The sequence below is a fragment of the Gymnoscopelus braueri genome (assembly GCF_963280865.1).
Source record: "Gymnoscopelus braueri genome assembly, chromosome: 6".
Classification (NCBI taxonomy): domain Eukaryota; kingdom Metazoa; phylum Chordata; class Actinopteri; order Myctophiformes; family Myctophidae; genus Gymnoscopelus; species Gymnoscopelus braueri.
This window is the reverse complement of record NC_137607.1, coordinates 2,820,611-2,837,025: the sequence shown is the minus strand read 5'-3', so window position 1 is coordinate 2,837,025 and position 16,415 is coordinate 2,820,611. Positions and strand designations below refer to the sequence as shown.

Below are 16,415 nucleotides of genomic sequence, written 5' to 3'. Positions count from 1 at the left end.
GCTGAACCAACGTGGTGTGACCAGCGAGACCACGCACACGTACACAGGCACGCAGTGCTGTTTATTGTTGATCATGCGTGACATGATGAAAGCATTTGTTTTCGCATTGGTAGGTCAGGAAATACAAACATTTATTATATATATATATATATATATATATATATATATATAGTTAAAATAATAAAACTACATTCGAATGGCAATTTTAGCATTCGAATGTTATAAAAAAAATTCATATACAAATTATTTTCGAATAATTTGTTCACTATGAGAATTTTAACTCTTTAAGATTGCGAATGCATTTTTAGATTTCGTTGGGCTATTCAAAAATAGCAGATCTACAAGCTCATAGCGCGGCACCGAGTGCCGCACTATGAGCTTGTAGATCTGCTTTTATTGAAAAATCATGAAAAGTTGTGCAAGTATTTGAATTTTTGTAACTCAAATCTTTGCTTCTGGGGGTTCCTGGAACTAAATATTTTACAAATGCTCGCTTTAAAAAATATATAATCCAAGAGTGCCGAGCTACAGTATGAGCTTGTAGATCTGCTATTATTGAAAAATCATGAAAAAATATAATAATAATATAAATAATATAATCCAAGATTATGCCACAAATTTTCACAATTTTTCAAAAATAGCAGATCTACAAGCTCATAGCGCGGCACGTATATCTGCTATTTTTTAATAGACAAATAAACCTAAAAATGACACAGGTGCGTTCCCGGTCTTAATGGGTTAATGACCCCAAAGTTGGGGCCCTGGCTCACGGACTAAGTAGGCATCTGTACCCTCTATAGAGGAAATATTCATGTTGTTACTGTTTACTTACTTACTTGTTACTGTACTCTGTAACGTTCATGTCAATAATTTCGTTGTATTTTTAACTCATTCAGTGCCAATTAAATAAAGAAATAATTGCGTACTGTGCCAGTGATTTTTCACAGAATATTTATCTCCAGTATGATGGATCCCCTGATGGTTGCTAATCACTGAGGGTTTCACTGTGCTTCCACGAAAAAAATAAAAATGTCATCGCGACTTCCCGTTCGCTTTTATACGCCTTTGAAAATAGCATGTCTCTGCCAAAAATACATGGTTAAAAAAAAAGTACACAGCAGCCGAGATACAGGATTTTTAAAGAGGTGGTGCCATGGTTTTGCACTTTTTCTGTTTTTCATGTGTCTATGAGGTTGATAGAACTTCATTAAGCCCCCTGGTGGTGTTTTTATGGTGTTTTATGTCTTCTCTGACTATTTTGCGTTTCTTCCTGGAGGCTGAAACCTTGAGGGTCAAACGTGCCAATAGAAAAACAGCACTTTAATGACACAGTAAAATTATACCCTCCCCCTCATCATCATAACACAACAGGTGTGGGCATGAGGAGGAGGAGGAGGGACTAGGACAGGTGGGTGGTGCTAAGGTGGTGGAGGAGGTGCTAAGGTGAGAACCAGGTATACTTAATGAACTGGAGACGTGTCCACATAAAAACATAATTTTAACACTTTCTGTACACTTTTTGGAAAAATAATCTTCCTCCTAGTTTAACCATAATACCTGATGATTATGTTTTAGGTGGGGGGGGGGGGGGGGAATCACTGAAAATCACGGCACCCTGTCTTTAAGTAATAAGTTAACCTGTGTGTGTGTGTGTGTGTGTGTGTGTGTGTGTGAGAGAGAGAGAGAGACAGGTTTTCACTGCTATAATGTGTTTATGTGAAACAGTTTCAAGTGATCACACACATTATGCTTAAAGGGATATTTCACTTTTAAAAACACTTTGGGTCATTTTATCGTCTACTCAGGCTTATGTGAGCCCCCAGACAGTTTTTAAGTTGTTTGATTCAGTATTTAGATATTTGATATTCATTTGATCAGACACGCCCCCTTCCTATACAAACCCATTGTAACTTCAAACTCCATTTTAACCATGTTAGATTCATCAGAAACACCCGTCCTTGGTTCTGGTGACTGATATTGTCCTTCTAATACGTGAGGAGACCGTGTTTTTTCAATTACTTTTTTCATTTATTTTTGACATTTTTTAAATTAAAAAAATTAAATAAAATAAATGAAAAAATAATCGAAAAAACACGACCCCCTCACATGTTAGGAGAGCAGGGTGAGTCACCAGAAGCAAGGACAGGTGTTTTTGATGAATCTAACATGTTAAAAATTGAGTTTGAAGTTATAATGGGTTTGTATAGGAAGGGGGCGTGTCTAATAAAATTAATATCAAATATCTAAATACTGAATCAAACAACTTAAAAACTGTCTGGGGGCTCACAAAAGCTAGCACTGGCTATGGGCTGGAGTTGGGCGGGAGTAATACCATTGACTGACTACCCCTTCAGCCAATCAGCAGTGCATTTTTACCACCTCCAGACTAATGTGACGCAACGTGACTTTGAGACGGCCATGCCCAAAATAGGTTGCCTTATTCGGATACATGCGTGTCACTGCCCGCCCCTGCCGGTTCTCTGAATTTTTATTTTTAAATAGGCTCTGTCATGATTAATTGACCACATATATGAAGTTAAACAACAAAATTCTATCCAAACGATATCTTAAAAGTAAATTCCGTGCCTCCAAAAAATAAGTTTGAGAGCGTTTTAAAGTTTTAAAACCGAAAGTAAAAACAACGCACAGAAAACAATGGCTGCCGTTCCATTTTGGTCGGCTGCATCCATTCGGGTTCACTCGAACTCGCCACCTGATTGGCCAACTTTCGCTGTCAATCACAGAACGATGAGCGAGGAGGGGCTTTGCCAGGCTAAGGACGCTGATAGGTGAGTCCATTTGGTGAACGGGCAAGAAACGCCCAGATAAGCCTTCAGGAGGGAGGGGCTTTAACAGGCTACACAAAAGCCTGAATAGACGATAAAATGACCCAAAGTTTGAAAGTGAAATAGCCCTTTAAAGCCAACATGACCAAACACTCTGGTTGCATCGTAATGATGTAATAACACTTAATTACATTCCTATCATCACATGTATAACCTCAACACATTGTCATCACATGATAGTCTCGTGTATCCAGACAACTATTCCACAATCTCCGAATGCTATATAGCAGGGGTCTTCGTTTTCAGGCCAAGGACCCCCTAGCTGAGAGAGAGATGAAGCAGGGACCCCCTACTCTATATTGTATAAAATTGTGTTCCAGATTTTTTTTTTTATTGTTTACGTGGTCTGCTCTTTTTTCCCTCTACACCTATAGCCTCTTTGCCGAAAATAGCCGATCTACAAGTTTGTAGATCGGCTATGTTTGGCTAAAGTTCTCCTCAGAAAAGGGATGCTAGGGTTCAAGTGGTTAAGGTAAAAAAATAAACAATCCTCTCACACAAAGATTTGGCGGACCCCCTATAGTAACTCTGGGGACCCCCTAGGGGGTCCCGGACCCCCTGTTGAAGACCCCTGCTATATAGAGTCTGGAACTACAACTCCCGAAATCCGAGAGAGGAAGCTGGCCCTTCCGTTCACGAAAACATATTTTAAAATATCTTTGCATTTTATTTTTTAATGTCCCATTTCTGCTAAGCAGCAAAGCTAAGTATGCTTAGATGAGTTTCATTTATATTAGGATACATTTGCGCGACTGTAAAGACTAAACGGAAGTGGGGAGGAGGCTTCACATCCGGTTTATATTCTAATCATGATCAGAGCTTCAGAGTCCCAGACTGTAGGACCGGAAACATGTGAAAATTGTGGGAGGCAACAGTCTGGCAACACGAGACTTATCACATGCAGGGTGTAGTGCTACAAAGATTGTGAAACATGGAAAACGTGTGGAACTATTCCTTTATTTGTATTTGTTTATTTTCTTGAAATTTATTTGGTATTCTTACAGTTTATTGGAGGTGGTTAGAATGTGCATCGATATGTTTTTCTTACTTATACTTATTACTGTTTGTTTTGATATAAGCTGCTATTGTTACTGTTGTGTTGTGTGTTTACATACACACTGCTTGTGTTGATTGCATTTGGATACTGATGTAATCTAGGCTTGTGCCGGTTTCAACCTTTACAGACTGGACTGAACCGGTTACACCAAGTTTGAGTTATTTTGATATTTTCTAATAAATGTAATTTTTTTCCATTCAGTGTTTGTTTGTTTTTTATTGTTGTCTACCAGTGACATCATCGGTTTGCAGTTTTGGTCTTTTCACACAGGATTTACAATGATTATTATTATTTTTTTAAGTTAATGCGAGAACAATGGTTTCACTGCAGTTTCAATTAGCTTGGATTCCGCATCGATGATGTCACTGGTAGGCGGGTTTCGGAACTGTCCACAGGTCACCAATGAGACACAGAAAAAAACATTATAACAAGCATTATTTAGGAAAACCAATTATATCAAGACAAGGTATAAAACGGGTGAAGTGGTCCTTTAAATAAGTCTTTGAATGCAGGACTGTTACTTGTAACAAAGTATTTTTACTCTGTGGTTTTGCTACTTTTACTGAGGTAACACATGTGGGTTGGTTGATGTAATTTCATGGAGGTCTTGTAGATCATGACTGCTGTGGCTCCACAGTCTGTCCTGTGTCTACTATGTCTCTCAGTAAAAACACTTGTGGTGATAGGGTGCCCTCTTCTGGTTGAAACATGTTACTGCATGTGCTGTGGAGGTTTTTCATTCCAATCCAACATGATTTCATTGTAAATGTTCAAGTATGGATGGATATGAAACACTAATTAATTAAACACTAATTAATTCATGATCATTTTACATGTTTAAAATTGTGTGGTGGAAAACATAATTAATTCACTACAATCTTGTACATTTCTGCAACATTTTATAAAGCTAAAATAGATATTGAAAACTACAGAGTACAATAATGTTATGATATGAAATATGTTGCAGGGCAGCAGTTAAGAGACAAAACAAATAATACACATTGTATTCTCACCACACCAGCAAACGTATGCATGTTCTCATTCCATGAATAATCAATGTAATAGATTATTCTAGTGTGCATACACGGGCAACTGGCGGCCCGCAGGTTAATATCAGAATACTGATATATTATTGATTTCAGCTGTTATGATTCCAAACGTGCAAACATGACCCGCTTTAATGACTTCAGTCTATATTAGTAGCTTATGACTAGTATTACAATTCTATTGTCTTTTTCAATGTCCAATGTATTTGTATTTAAGTTAATGTTAAAGTTAAAGTTAAAGTCAACATAAGTACAACTACAAGCATTTGAAATGAACAAATTTGTACTTTTCAGGATTCCAATTCAAAAATAGCAGATCTACAAGCTCAAAACGCGTCGCGCTGCGACGCGTTTTGAGCTTGTAGATCGGCTATTTTTGCTACTTTGGTGGGACATAGAATGGCCCGACAGTATATGCAGTCAGTGTGGCCCTCTGGAGCATAGACATATAAAGGTAGACGCCTCATTCGGCTCTGAAGCGTCTGTATCTCGGGCGCGCTTCCTGCTTCCGCAGGGCTGCCGTGTGCGTCACACACGCGGAAGTTCGGTAGGCCAATCAGAGGCAGGTGGGGGCGGGTCTTTTTGTAACCCAGCTCTTAACCCAGCTCTTAACCCTTTGAGAGGCAGCAGCTGACAGCTGTGCGCAGCATCTAGTTAGTTGGAACTTGGCAAACTCCACACTCTATTTGTGAAATTCAAATAAGAGACATGGTCCTTTTTCATATCAAGGTCCATTATTTATTCAGCATTTGAGTCACGGAACACCGTTTGATAAGCTTTAGCCTCTCACACCCAAAACGTAGAATATGTTATCGTTCGATAAGCTGTTGTCAAAATAACAATTGTTTACGTTCTCTAATTGTGTACTTGTTTAGTAAGTAATGCAGATGTTTAACAATTTGACTCTTGACAGTGTGAAATGTTATACTCAAGATTTAAAGATCTATAAGAGTGCATTTGGTTATTATCAACTCTCCATCATTTAGCTGGGTACCACCTGGAACCCCCTCAATGACCACTGGTGGTTCCCGGACCACTGGTTGAGAACCATTGCACTGACAAGTCCCGGAAAAGACGCACTGTGATTGGCCAGTAGTCAACGCACTGTGAGCGCTGTGATTGGCCAGTAGTCACTTTGAGTGACAGGTTCCCTGCAGAAGACGGAAGAGTCGCCGTGTATTGCGATACAAGTCGCCCCAATGAACTGCAGAGGCCAATGAGGTATCTAGGTTTCTAATATCTATGCTCTGGAGTGAGTGTGGAAATATAGTGGCCCTCTACATCATTAAAGCTGCTCACCCCTGTTCTAGTGGCTATTCTGAGAACAACATGAGATGGAGTACAGGAGGACACAGGAAGCAGTGGTGGAATATTTGAAAAATTATTATATAGATTATGATTATATAGCTGAATTTAGTGTTTCCTCTCCTCTTATTTACCTTTTATTATTATTTATCATCATTATCAACAACTAGTATCAATAACTATTAGCATCATTATTTATATATTTGCCTACTGGTATGTATGTGAAGTGAAGCAATACAGGGGCTCTAAATACTCCAGTACAGTAGGTGGCAGTATGCACCTAAAAAGCAATGGTTGCAACTCAGCATAAAACTAAAAGAAGACCAACAAAGGAAAGAGGAACTTTTTAGTAAACAAACAATACTTTAGTTTCTGTTAGTTATATCTACTGTCTTCCTTCAGGACGCTTCCAACAGCACAAGGTAAGACTCTTTATATCTGTAAATCTTAGCATCAGGATACATATGTGGAAATTCAATATTTCCTCGGTGAGAGAATGAAGCGTTAATACTGGTTTCAGTAGATTTATTAAATACAACAGATGACAATAATATAACAATAATTCCTATGTAATATAATAATGATAATAAGAATAAGAACAGCGAGGGAAAGGGGAAAGGGATGGAAGGAGATGGAGGAAGGAAAGGTGGACGGGGTCCGGTTGTCTCGGAAGGCAGTGGGAGTCTGACACAGATCTGGATGTTGGGGCTTAAACACAGATTCTACAAGGATACATACACATTGTTAGGATGATTCTGAGGACTGACATTCTTCTGTCTGACCAAAGATGTGTTCTCAGCACTTGAGTATGGAAGGTCAGTTCTGCCTGACTATGAAATGTGCCGCTCCACGCTCAGCGTCCAAGAGCGGCGACACTACCCTGCCCAACTATAAACATGTGTTCCATTCTCGCTCCAATGAACTGCAGCGGCCAATGAGGTATCTAGGTTTCTATATCTGTCAGTGACATCATCAATGTCACCACGGTGACATCATGATGGTGGTGATGTCAGAGCATCAGTCCTCTCTTCACCTCGGTGACATCACTGTGAGGTCACGGTGACATCATGATGATGTCAGAGCATCAGTCCTCTTCACCTCGGTGACATCACTGTGAGGTCACGGTGACATCACTGTGAGGTCACAGTGACATCACTGTGAGGTCACGGTGACATCATGATGATGTCAGAGCATCAGTCCTCTCTTCACCTCGGTGACATCGTGGTCCAGTCGCTCTCCGGCCGTCCGTAGCTCCTCCCTCTGGCGGGCCAGTTGACCCTTGACCTCCTGCAGCCTCTCGTTCAGGTCCAGGTAGAGACGGCTCTGCTGGTACCTGGACTCCACCTCGCTGTCTCCACACTGCCCCCTGGTGTCTGAACACACACACACACACACACACACACACACACACACACACACACACACACACACACACACACACACACAATATTATATTTTCAACCACTTCATCATCATCCATGGAGTTCCCTGGAGATCCCAGACACCAGCCTCATGGGCTGGTGTCTGGCAGAACACCATAAGGAGCCAAACAGACCTTGTTCCCCCAAAATGTGTCTCAAACATGTGGGTAAAAACCAAGGGCCCAACTGAGTCTATACTTTAGGAAGAGACAGTTCATATGAATGTCCTGTAGTTTGGCTGTTTGGTGTAGTTTGGTGTCAGAAAGAACTTTTCTTCATTCAAGCGGATGGGTTTTTGACGAATTCTAGACTTGATTTTCTCACCTTAATAAACAATTGTCATAAATACTATATGCTTCCAGTCGCTAGTTTAAAGTCTTCTTTCAATCACCATGATATGCGTTTTGGTAAATTATGGTCCCATGTATCGCCTCCTTACCCGAACTCAAAACCAACCTTAAATAATGCCTGTTCTGAAAATACAAGTGGACATAATATACCCTTTATTAGGAACGCCTGTCCAACTGTATGTTAATTACATTTCTACTCAGCCAATTACATTTCAGCAACTCAGTGCATTTAGACATGTAGACATGATGTCCAGGATGATCTGCTGCAGTTCAAAGCAGGCATCAGAATGGAGAAGAAAGGTGATTTCAGCGACTTGGAGCATGACATGGTTGTTGGTATTTCAGAATCTTCTGATCTACTGGGATGTCATGCACAACCATCCTTAGGGCAGAGTTGATTTTGACAGCAAAATTGTCGTGATTTAGTTTTAGTCATAGTCTTTTGAATAAAATTCCATTAAGTCTTAGTCATATTTTAGTCATCTGAAATATTTTAGTTTTAGTCATATTTTAGTCATCTGAAATATTTTAGTTTTAGTCGACTAAATATAAGATTTTAGTCGACTAAATCCACAGTTGATTTAGTCGACTAACATGTATTCTGGTGGTGCCTTGATGGCGTCATAATGGCGGATTTTACACTTGGTTGCATGCTGAAAATATCAGATCTACAAGCTCACAACGCGTTGCGCTGTGAGCTTGTAGATCTGCTATTTTCAGAGCGCAACACCAGAGTGTAACCAACCATAAAACGACTTGTCTTTTAGTTCTACTGGATCCTCTTCTCCACTAGATCCCTCACTAACATTTTAGTCTAGTTTTTATTTGTTGACGAAATTGTCAATATATTTAGTCTTAGTTTTAGTCATCATAGCTTAGTTTTCATTTAGTTTGTCAGTGAAAAAAGGTGGTTGACGAATATTTTTCGTCATAGTTTTAGTCGACAAAGTCACCCTGCCTTAGGGTTTATGTCTGAATCAAACGTCCCCTGATGAAGATCTGTGTGTGTGATCCAAACGTTGGATCCAGCAATAAACTGTGGAGCTGATGCTGCCAGAGTGCTGAACCGTGTGTTCATTTCATGTATCGTTGTTTGTCCTGTACTTCAGGGTCCCCCCCAGCACAGGAAAGTACAGTTTAATACATGGTCTGTTAAGATGAGGCCGATTCTACAAAAAAAATTCTAAATGTTTCTATATCAGTGGTTCTCAATCTTTTTCATGTCAAGGACTCCAAAATGCATATATATTTGGCCGCGGACCCCCATCTCAAAAATGTTTTGTTCCAGGGACCACCCCAGAAGCAAAGATTTGAGTTACAAATGTTTGCTTTAAAAATATATATATTCAAAGATTTGCACACATTTTCAAGATTTCTCAAAAATAGCAGATCTACAAGCTGAAAACGCGTCGCAGTGCTCCTTTTGTTTTGATTTTCTTTTGTGCTATTTTTTTTATTGGAATCCTGTAGAGTAACATTTTTATTTAATTTAAAATGCATTTAGTTACACTTATGTTAAACTTTTTTGTCTGGGTTAGAGGGTTAGGGTTAAGGTCTTACCCTGGGTGGTGTCGTCCAGCACGGTGAACACGGGGTCCGAGGGCACCGCTCTCTCGATGTCCTCCAGGACCTGGGCCACTGTGGGCGGGTCCGGGCGGCTGGGCAGGACCACGCGCTTCTTGGTCTTAGAGCCCACCATGTTCATGACGACTCACTGGGTCTCTAACCTCTGAGACGCAACATGAAGGAGAGGCGTCAGTGACATTCAGTGACGGAGGAAGTGTTCAGATATTTTACTTAAATAAAAGTAGCAATACCACAATATATAGTTACAATTAAAAGGCCTGTGTTCAAAATGTTACTTGAGTAAAAGTACAAAAGTATTGGCATCAAAATATCAGTGTTAAATAGCTCTATATTGTGATAGTAATCATTACTATAGAGTGTTTGTTCAGTAACAGTGTTAAATAGCTCTATATTGTGATAGTAATCATTACTATAGAGTGTTTGTTCAGTAACAGTGTTAAATAGCTCTATATTGTGATAGTAATCATTACTATAGAGTGTTTGTTCAGTAACAGTGTTAAATAGCTCTATATTGTGATAGTAATCATTGCTATAGAGTGTTTGTTCAGTAACAGTGTTAAATAGCTCTATATTGTGATAGTAATCATTACTATAGAGCAGGGGTTTTCAACTGCGGTGTCGGGACCCCTAAGCCCTAAGGGCCGCCAAACCTTGTTTTTTTACGTTAATCACTTGAACCCTACCATGCCTATTCTGGGGGGAAACAGTAACTGAAAATAGCAGATCTACAAGCTCACAAAGTGCCGTGCTGGAATATTAAAACCATAAACTAGTACCAGTTTAAATTACAAATTAAAACCAGTTTCACCTGTAAAAGTTATGGGAATAATATAGTACAAGCGTGAGTTATCTTGTAGAAAATACATTAAATCAATATATATATATATATATATATATATATATATATATATATATATATATATATATATATATATACACACACACACACACACACACACACACACACACACATTTATATATATATATATGTGTGTGTGTGTGTGTGTGTGTGTGTGTGTGTGTGTGTGTGTGTGTGTGTGTGTGTGTTTTAACATCTAAAGACTGATGTCAACACAACTATTATACAACGTGTTATGTACTTTTTCAGGCATTCTTACAGACACACATGTAACGTTTGAATGTACAAGATCTACAATCTTGTCACGTGAGCGACGCGTTGTGAGCTTGTAGATCTGCTGTTTTCGGGCTGCAGGCTAACGGCTACAAACAGAAGCTAACATGTAAACAGTTCATAAAGCTACAGTTAGTTTAACAGCCAGTAAAAACTCACCAGTTTGTTGACATCAGGCTGTGACCGTTTGAATCGATTATTAATTGATTATTGATTATTTGTTTTAATTGTATTTCGATGTTAAAGTTTATATAAAATAAAGAAATGAAGATACAAAAGCCTGTCGTTTAAACAGACGGAATGAAGTGCCCGGTTTTTCAATCCATTTCCTGTTCCAGTATTCATATCCGGTCTAGAGCCCATCCCCTGTGTATCCGGACTTTCCACCTACACACACATGCAAGCGCATGAACCGTTTCCGTATCCTTTCTGGACCGGATGTGTGACCCTCCAAAGCGGAATAGACCCCAGATCACGCTGACGCGTCACACTGTAACCAAGATCCCATAGCCCAAAAGGGACGGTCGCGATGATTGGACGCCTGGGTTGTCAGGGAGACAGACGTAGCGCGTTTGATTGATATTATATTGATTAAAAACGCGTGACTCGACTCTAACACATGGATGCAGATGATAAAGTGTTAATTAATTATTATAATTACATTTAAACGAAACAGGGGTAAATGTTCAAATAACACAAGAAATGCTACCTAGTTGTTGTCCTGACATCCACCAACCAATCACACGCGACCTTCGCTCCAGCCTATGGGACCACTCCGTAGCGTTTGGAGCGTTGCTGTGCTGCCCTCCAGTGGCGACATCCAGACACTGCAATCTACTAGGATAAGGATAATTCCTTTTAACAGGACGTTCATGAAAGTCCTTGCGGGCTTGTTTCCAATGAGGGCCTGTGAGCAATTGGGGTTAAGAGTCTTGCTCAGGGACAAATTTCATTTCATCGACACATATGCTGGCGTGGCCTGGAATCGTACCTGGGGCAACCAGGGCCTCTGGCTCCCTAACCACTCAGCTATGGCCGCCCCTAGGAATAGTTTTAACCACATTAAACCTGGAATCTCTGTTTATGGGCAGATCTCTATATATCTATATATCTATATCTATATCTATATCTATACCTCTCTCTCTCTCTCTCTCTCTCTCTCTCTCTCTCTCTCTCTCTCTCTCTCTCTCTCTCTCTCTCTCTCTCTCTCTCTCTCTCTCTCTCTCTCTCTCTCTCTCTCTCTCTATATATATATATATATCATATATATCAGATCTGTAGTTAAATAATGTTTTATGTTTTTTTGTTGAACATTTCTAACACCGATCAAACATACTCTACCATACATACATTTATTTTTTAATTAAAAAATAAATTGTGGACTGAAGTTGGCTTGCTTCCACAATCCCATTTTCGAACTAAATTAATTAGGCGATCTGCACTTCCACCATGGACAGACTGATGTGAACCATGACTAGGCTGAACCCTTGTTCTACTTTTTTTTTACTCCGCTACAATTATTTGAGAACTTTAAAAACACATTAATAGAGTTGTAAAACATATTAAAAGAGTTGTCCCTGGAACAAAATATTTTCATATATATATATATATATATATTTTTTATCATTTTGGGTGGTCCTTGACATAAAAAAGTTTGAGAACCACTGATATATATATCAACATAAGTAAAAGGAAATAAAGAAAACTGTCACGATTTAGAATACATTTGTAGAATCCCCAGGAGCAATAAGATTTGAGTTAAAAATGTTGTTTTGTAAAAATGTATATATATAAATATATATACTCAAAGATTTTCACGATTTTTCAAAAATAGCCAAAGGAATCTAAAAATCTAAAAAAGTATCATGTCGGCATCATTTCAGTATCATGGTCAATATCTTGGTCAGTATCATGGTCAGTATCACAACACACATTAAGGACAGGTACTAATTGTACAGAAGTGATTGCTTCTGGAAGGACACCATGACCCATCAGACCTGTGAAGCACAAGGCCAGTAGAGGGCAAATTTGAGATGTTCTGCCCCCCCCCCCCACACACACACACACACACACACACGTCAGGTGTCAGTTATTGCCACTCTGTCATTTTCACTGCGTCACTATAGAACTACAATAGTGACTACAAAAAGGAAAATGCACGCATTGGAGCTTCAAATACTATTGGAATCAAGGATTTAACCAGCTGCCTTGGTACCTTAGCTGGTAGCAGCGCTTAACTATTAATTGCAACCTCCCTTTGATTGAATGGAATCTTTCCACCACTGATTGAAACGTGGATGAGACTTTTTTTTTCTCTCTCAACTTTTTTTTTCCTCCCACCGTTTTTGTGAGTTTAGGGTTAGGTATATTTTTGTGAGGTTAGGGTTAGGTATATTTTTGTGAGGTTAGGGTTAGGTATATTTTTGTGCCGTTAGGGTTAGGTATATTTTTGTGAGGTTAGGGTTGGGTATATTTTTGTACGGTTAGGGTTAGGTATATTTTTGTAAGGTTAGGGTTAGGTATATTTTTGTAAGGTTAGGGTTAGGTATATTTTTGTGAGGTTAGGGTTAGGTATATTTTTGTAAGGTTAGGGTTAGGTATTTTTTTGTAAGGTTAGAGTTAGGTATATTTTTGTATGGTTAGGGTTAGGTATATTTTTGTGAGGTTAGGATTAGGTATATTTTTGTGAGGTTAGGGTTAGGTATATTTTTGTGAGGTTAGGGTTAGGTATATTTTTGTGCCGTTAGGGTTAGGTATATTTTTGTGAGGTTAGGGTTGGGTATATTTTTGTACGGTTAGGGTTAGGTATATTTTTGTAAGGTTAGGGTTAGGTATATTTTTGTAAGGTTAGGGTTAGGTATATTTTTGTGAGGTTAGGGTTAGGTATATTTTTGTAAGGTTAGGGTTAGGTATATTTTTGTAAGGTTAGAGTTAGGTATATTTTTGTATGGTTAGGGTTAGGTATATTTTTGTGAGGTTAGGGTTAGGTATATTTTTGTAAGGTTAGGGTTAGGTATATTTTTGTAAGGTTAGGGTTAGGTATATTTTTGTAAGGTTAGGATTAGGTATATTTTTGTAAGGTTAGGGTTAGGTATATTTTTGTAAGGTTAGGGTTAGGTATATTTTTGTGAGGTTAGGGTTAGGTATATTTTTGTGAGGTTAGGGTTAGGTATATTTTTGTGAGGTTAGGGTTAGGTATATTTTTGTGAGGTTAGGATTAGGTATATTTTTGTAAGGTTAGGGTTAGGTATATTTTTGTAAGGTTAGGGTTAGGTATATTTTTGTGAGGTTAGGATTAGGTATATTTTTGTAAGGTTAGGGTTAGGTATATTTTTGTAAGGTTAGGGTTAGGTATATTTTTGTAAGGTTAGGGTTAGGTATATTTTTGTAAGGTTAGGGTTAGGTATATTTTTGTAAGGTTAGGGTTAGGTATATTTTTGTGAGGTTAGGGTTAGGTATATTTTTGTAAGGTTAGGGTTAGGTATATTTTTTTAAGGTTAGGGTTAGGTATATTTTTTTAAGGTTAGGGTTAGGTATATTTTTGTGAGGTTAGGGTTAGGTATATTTTTGTGAGGTTAGGGTTAGGTATATTTTTGTGAGGTTAGGGTTAGGTATATAAGCACAAGAGAACATACATATACATTCCGTCAGCAGCAGCCACATGAACACACATAGTGCCCACCAGTGGTGTAAAGTAACTAAGTACATTTACTCAAGTACTGTACTTCAGTAAAGTATAAGTACCTCCAAATTTTACTTGAGGCTTTCCAATTGTCTCTACTTTTACTTCTACTCCACTACATCTCAGAGGCAAATATTGTACTTTTACTCCACTACAATTATTTGAAAACTTTAGTTACTAGTTACTTTGCAGAAATAAATGATTACATTATAAAACATACATTAACCACTTCAGCCCTATTTAATACCTAGGCTATTTGAAAATAGCCGATCTACAAGCTCACAATGCGTCGCATCGCGACGCGTTGTGAGCTTGTAGATCTGCTATTTAAAAAAAGTGATCTACGTAGTTAGTGGCAGTGTCTGAGACAACAGATGCTGACTGAATCTGAATGCGTGTGAGCGCGCATGCGCGTCCACAACTGGTTTCGGCCCACATCAAGTCACCATTTGACCAATTCGGCCCCTTCACCAAAATGAGTTTGACACCCCTGATAAGTTATATTATATTAACATACTCTACCATACAGATTATATAAGTTATATTATATTAACATACTCTACCATACATATTATATAAATTATATTATATTAACATACTCTACCATACAGATTATATAAATTATATTATATTAACATACTGTACCATACAGATTATATAAATTATATTATATTAACATACTCTACCATACAGATTATATAAGTTATATTATATTAACATACTCTACCATACAGATTATATAAATTATATTATATTAACATACTCTACCATACAGATTATATAAGTTATATTATATTAACATACTCTATCATACAAATTATATAAATTATATTATATTAACATACTCTACCATACAGATTATATAAGTTATATTATATTAACATACTCTACCATACAGATTGTATAAGTTATATTGTATTAACATACTCTACCATACAGATTGTATAAGTTATATTGTATTAACATTTTCTACCATACAGATAGGACAAAATTAAATGTTATTCATTAAAAAAGTAACATGGTGAGCCTTTTGTTTTAATCTTGTATATACAAGCCATTTTCACTTAATTCAAAGTGTAAAGCTTTTTTCACTTAATGTGGACATAATGGCAACACAGCTGCTCTGCATCTCATATAGTAAAAACACACAGACACAGTGGTGAAAGAAGTTTTTACTTAAGTAAAAGTATCAATACCACAATGTACAAATATGCAGTTACAAGTAAAAGTCTGGTATTCAACATCTTTTACTCGAGTGAAAGTAATGGCATAAAGTACCGAAAGTAAATGTACTCATTGAGTAGAATGTCTCAATGGACAAGTTTTTTTTATTTTTTACGTAAAAATTCTAAATCTTTCTACAATAGCTGATCTACAAGCTTGTAGATCAGCTATTTCAAGTAGACAAAGTATAAAAGGACTCAATTGGTTTGTTATACATTTTGTAATTATTATAATCTAAAACCGATAATCTAGTTACCAAACTTGTAATTAACTAAAAATAATGAAATACACCATAGTAGACATGGAAAATAGAGAACCGTTGAATAATAATAATAACAATAATAAAGCCAGATTCATGCTTCCTCATAGCAACAGTGGCTACAGTAAAATGTCAGTCAACAAAATGAACATGAGTATTATTTATCAATTTGGTCTTTAGCGTTAATTTAACTCAGAAGAGAGTTCAACTAAAGTTAAAGGGACATTTCGCCGATTTTGCATCAAACCCCTAGTTTTATCTAGGTCTAGGACCCATAAACATGATCCTGGTGTGTTTTTTGTGTTTTATCTGTATTTTTAGATTTGTATCCATATATCCTCAGAGACTAGGGGAGAACGGGGTAAGATGAACCTCTGGGTAAGTTGAACCACCCCCTGTATCTTTAAAACTATACACATGAGTTGTCATATGACCTTAAAATCAGGACACACCCATCATTTCCACCTGGCTGTGAAGTTGAGAGACACATGGGCAAAGTGATAAGC

At 37.8% G+C, this 16,415-nt stretch overlaps 1 protein-coding gene across 3 annotated transcripts; it reads right to left on the bottom strand.

Annotated features, from left to right (window-relative positions):
* Nucleotides 1-7,271: 7,271 nt before the first annotated feature.
* Nucleotides 7,272-11,050, bottom strand: cUnh19orf25 (chromosome Un C19orf25 homolog). Of its 3 annotated transcripts, XR_013933282.1 has the most exons (4): nucleotides 10,904-11,050; nucleotides 9,586-9,754; nucleotides 7,389-7,627; nucleotides 7,272-7,346 (listed from the first exon to the last, which is right to left on the bottom strand). XR_013933282.1 is itself a non-coding variant. In XM_080430868.1 (3 exons), the coding sequence occupies exons 2-3, from the start codon at nucleotides 9,728-9,730 to the stop codon at nucleotides 7,440-7,442; spliced, it is 333 nt and encodes a 110-aa protein (XP_080286994.1). In that variant the 5' UTR covers nucleotides 9,731-9,754; nucleotides 10,904-11,050; the 3' UTR covers nucleotides 7,300-7,439. The 3 variants fall into 3 exon arrangements, 2 of the variants coding, with proteins under 2 accessions (XP_080286994.1, XP_080286995.1); XM_080430868.1 differs by having other exon boundaries at nucleotides 7,300-7,627; XM_080430869.1 differs by having other exon boundaries at nucleotides 7,300-7,627; nucleotides 9,586-9,747.
* Nucleotides 11,051-16,415: the final 5,365 nt, after the last annotated feature.

Coding starts and splice junctions, on each gene's coding strand:
- cUnh19orf25 (XM_080430868.1), bottom strand. CDS start 9,730: ATGAACATGGTGGGCTCTAAGACCAAGAAGCGCGTGGTCCTGCCCAGC. Junction 7,628..9,585: donor GCTGGACGACACCACCCAGG/GTAAGACCTTAA, acceptor GTGTGTGTTCAG/ACACCAGGGGGCAGTGTGGA.